Source organism: Carlito syrichta, unplaced genomic scaffold (genome assembly GCF_000164805.1).
Source record: "Carlito syrichta isolate Samal-C Ts95f unplaced genomic scaffold, Tarsius_syrichta-2.0.1 Scaffold90671, whole genome shotgun sequence".
NCBI lineage: Eukaryota > Metazoa > Chordata > Mammalia > Primates > Tarsiidae > Carlito > Carlito syrichta.
Genome location: NW_007034767.1, coordinates 47,421 through 50,468, shown reverse-complemented (window position 1 = coordinate 50,468; position 3,048 = coordinate 47,421). Strand labels below are relative to the sequence as shown.

Below are 3,048 nucleotides of genomic sequence, written 5' to 3'. Positions count from 1 at the left end.
ACTGCACTCCAGTCTGGGTGACAGAGTGAGACTCCAACTCAAAAAAAAAACAAACAAAACCTTTCCCAGGACTCTACACTAACATCCCTCCTACAATCTAGAACGTGCCATCTCACCCCATCTCATCCCTCCTGGCTTCGAGGTGCCTCCCCACGCCCCAGGGGCCTTCACATCCAGCCCTGCCCCTCCCCCTTTCCTTCAGTCTTGCTCTACACACACCTCTGCCAGAACGGTTTCCAGAACTAAGTGCCCCCGACAGCAAGGGCTGAATCCTGTCTGGATCATCACCAAGTATCCTGACCCTCGCCTCTGCCGGGGACCTGGCTGAGGGTGTATGCGTGGGAGAGGGTGAGAAAGAGAAAGGGAATACACTGTTGCCTGTGCTCTGTCACCCAGGAGTTCCTTCAGGGCAGCGTCCTGGGCCCTCACTTGCCCATGGCCAAGCAGAGAGTGAAGACACTGCTCATAGAAGGAAACTTATGAATAAGCAGCAGTAAAGGGTAGAGAGGATTCCCGAAGTCAGTGAAGGAGAAAAGAAGAACATGGGGAAGGCTACCTGCTCTCTTCAAGCTGTGCACACACATAAGGCAGATGATGACCATTTGAAAGACGAGAAGGTCCGGGAGGAAAGCATAGCCACTCTCATACTCCTCTTCGTCCTCACTGGCCAGGCTGAGGTTAGGTGATGAGGGCAGGTAGAAGAGGCAGAGGTTGAAGTCCTCCAGGACTGACTGGCAAAGTGAGGTCAGCTCTGAGTCCATGGAGCTGTGGAAGGGCAGAAGTTACATGGCAGGTCAGTGGCGGGGCTGGAGGAGAACAGTGGGGAATACAAGATTCAGAGGGAGGACAACGGGATCTCGTGGGCAGACCTCATGGAGCACAGCCAGGGAGGGCATTGCTGGGCTCATCTCCACGTAGACAGCCCAACACAGAAAAAGAGGTGGGTGGGCTTCTGGTTAGTCACCCCCTCTTCAACGTCTCCTAAGCACCCATTCTGGGCCAGAGGGACAGTCGCTGGGAGAAGGACGGGCACAGACCCCAAGGGCGAAACAGTGAGGTATACCGGATTAACCAGCCAGACAAATTCCAGCTGGGGGCAGAGCTCCAGGCCCCATAAAGGCACCATCACGGCCGGGCTCACAGCCAGTTCCTGTTCCTGCTCTCTTCCACTCACCTGCTTTTGGGCTGCAGGAGGCTTTGCAGATACATGAAGTTCACCAGCAGCCTCTTAATGTCTTTACATCTGAAATGAAAAGAGCCCAGAGTAAATGCTAAAAATCTCCGAGTTCCTGTGGTCTTACTGCACCAATTGCAGAAAGATGCCCTGCTCCCATAGCCCTACTCACCGCTTTTTGCCAGGGGAAAGCTTCCGAGTCTCGCACTTCTTCAGCTGGTGGTACATCTTGGCTGCCTTGTCATAGAGTCGCTTAAGGTTCCCATAGGCCCCCTCAAAGGACACTTCCGACTGGATGCTAAGGGAGATACAGAGCAGCTGAGTGTCAGCACTGGCAGGAGGTGGCAAGGACAAAGGCCGCTCTGCTGGTACTTTAGGAACAATGTTACCAATAATCTGGGCTTCCCCAGGCTCACCTTCTATGTACACACTCAGGTGGAGACACCTGACACAACTTTCAGATTACTCAGAGGAGAGATATCTTAACTCTCATCTGTATCTAGAAAGGAGACAATTAATCCTACTCTGTTGCAAACCTAATTTAGTTGCAATTCCTGAAATGAACTATTGGTCATCTTTTAAGCATATGGTACTTTACAATAGGCAGGCATTTAACAAACATCAACTATACGCAAGGATATTTATAAGCACTATCTCAATTCTCCTAACACTCAAACACAAACATGATCTGAGCAACAAACGTGTCAGGCACTACACCCTGATACTGTCCACACCACAGAAGAAATGGAGCCTGGGAGAGAATAAGTATTTTGACTAAGGTCACACAACTGATACCCAGTAGAGATTGGTCTCCAACCCAACCCTGTCTTACTACACAGAACCAAAGACCTTAATACTGCATGACACCTTGTGCCTTTTTTTTTTCTCTTGGAGATAGGGTCTCGCCAGTCACCCAGGCTGCAGTGGAGTGGTATGATCATAGTTCACTATAACCTCAAACTTCTGGGCTCAAGCGATCCTCCAGTCTCAGTTTCCTGAGTAGTTGGGACTATAGGCATGCACCATGACTCTCGGCTAATTTTTTATAAAGATGGGGTCTTGCTATGTTGTGCATGCTGGTCTTGAACTCCTGGCCTCAAGTGATCCTTCTGCCTCAGCTTCCCAAAGTGCTGAGATCACAGATGTAAGCCGCCATGCCTGAATGTGTCTTTTTTTTTTTTTCTTTGAGTCGGAGTCTCACTCTCACCCAGGCTGGAGTGCAGTGGGCACACTCACGGCCACCACAGCCTCGACCTTCTTGATTCAGGCGATCCTTCCGCCTCAGCCTTCCAAGTAGCTGGAACTACAAGCATGTACCACCATACTTGGCTCATTTTTCTTGATTTATTGTAGAAATGAGGTCTCGCCAAGTTGCCCAAGCTGGTGGATGTGTCTTTTTAAAAACAATTTTTTTTTTTTTTTTTTTTTTTGAGTTGAAGTCTCACTCCGTCGCCCAGACTGGAGTGAAGTGGCCACTCCTGGCCACCGCAGCCTCGACCTGCTGGGCTCTGGCAATCCTTCTGCCTCAATTTTACCGGGCGTGGTGGCTTATGCCTGTCATCCCAGTAGTTTGGGAAGCAGAGGCATGAGGATTGCCTGAGTCCATGGGTTCAAGACCAGACTGGGCAACTTGGTGAGACCTCGTCTTTATAATGAATCAAAAAATTAGCTGGGCGTGGTGGTATGTGCCTATAGTTCCAGCTACTTTTGAAGGCTGAGGTGAAAGAATTGCCTGAGTCCAGCAGGTGGAGGCTGGAGTGTGCCACTGCACTCCAGCCTGGGTGACAGAGTGGGACTCCTACTCAAAAACAAAAAAGTAAAGCCAGGCTCGGTGGCTCAGCCTGTAATCCCGCGCCTTTGGGAGGCTGAGGTGA

At 50.5% G+C, this 3,048-nt stretch overlaps 1 protein-coding gene across 3 annotated transcripts in view; it reads right to left on the bottom strand.

Annotated features, from left to right (window-relative positions):
* The window catches only part of SMG5 (SMG5, nonsense mediated mRNA decay factor), a 34,919-nt gene that overhangs the window by 16,435 nt on the left and 15,436 nt on the right, over positions 1-3,048 (bottom strand). For all 3 annotated transcript variants that reach the window (XM_008059142.2, XM_021712819.1, XM_021712814.1), the window contains exons 8-10: positions 1,347-1,472; positions 1,175-1,243; positions 557-765 (exon numbers count right to left, since the gene is read on the bottom strand). In XM_008059142.2, the coding sequence (XP_008057333.1) occupies positions 557-765; positions 1,175-1,243; positions 1,347-1,472 (404 nt within the window). The remainder of the gene's footprint in view (positions 1-556; positions 766-1,174; positions 1,244-1,346; positions 1,473-3,048) is intronic.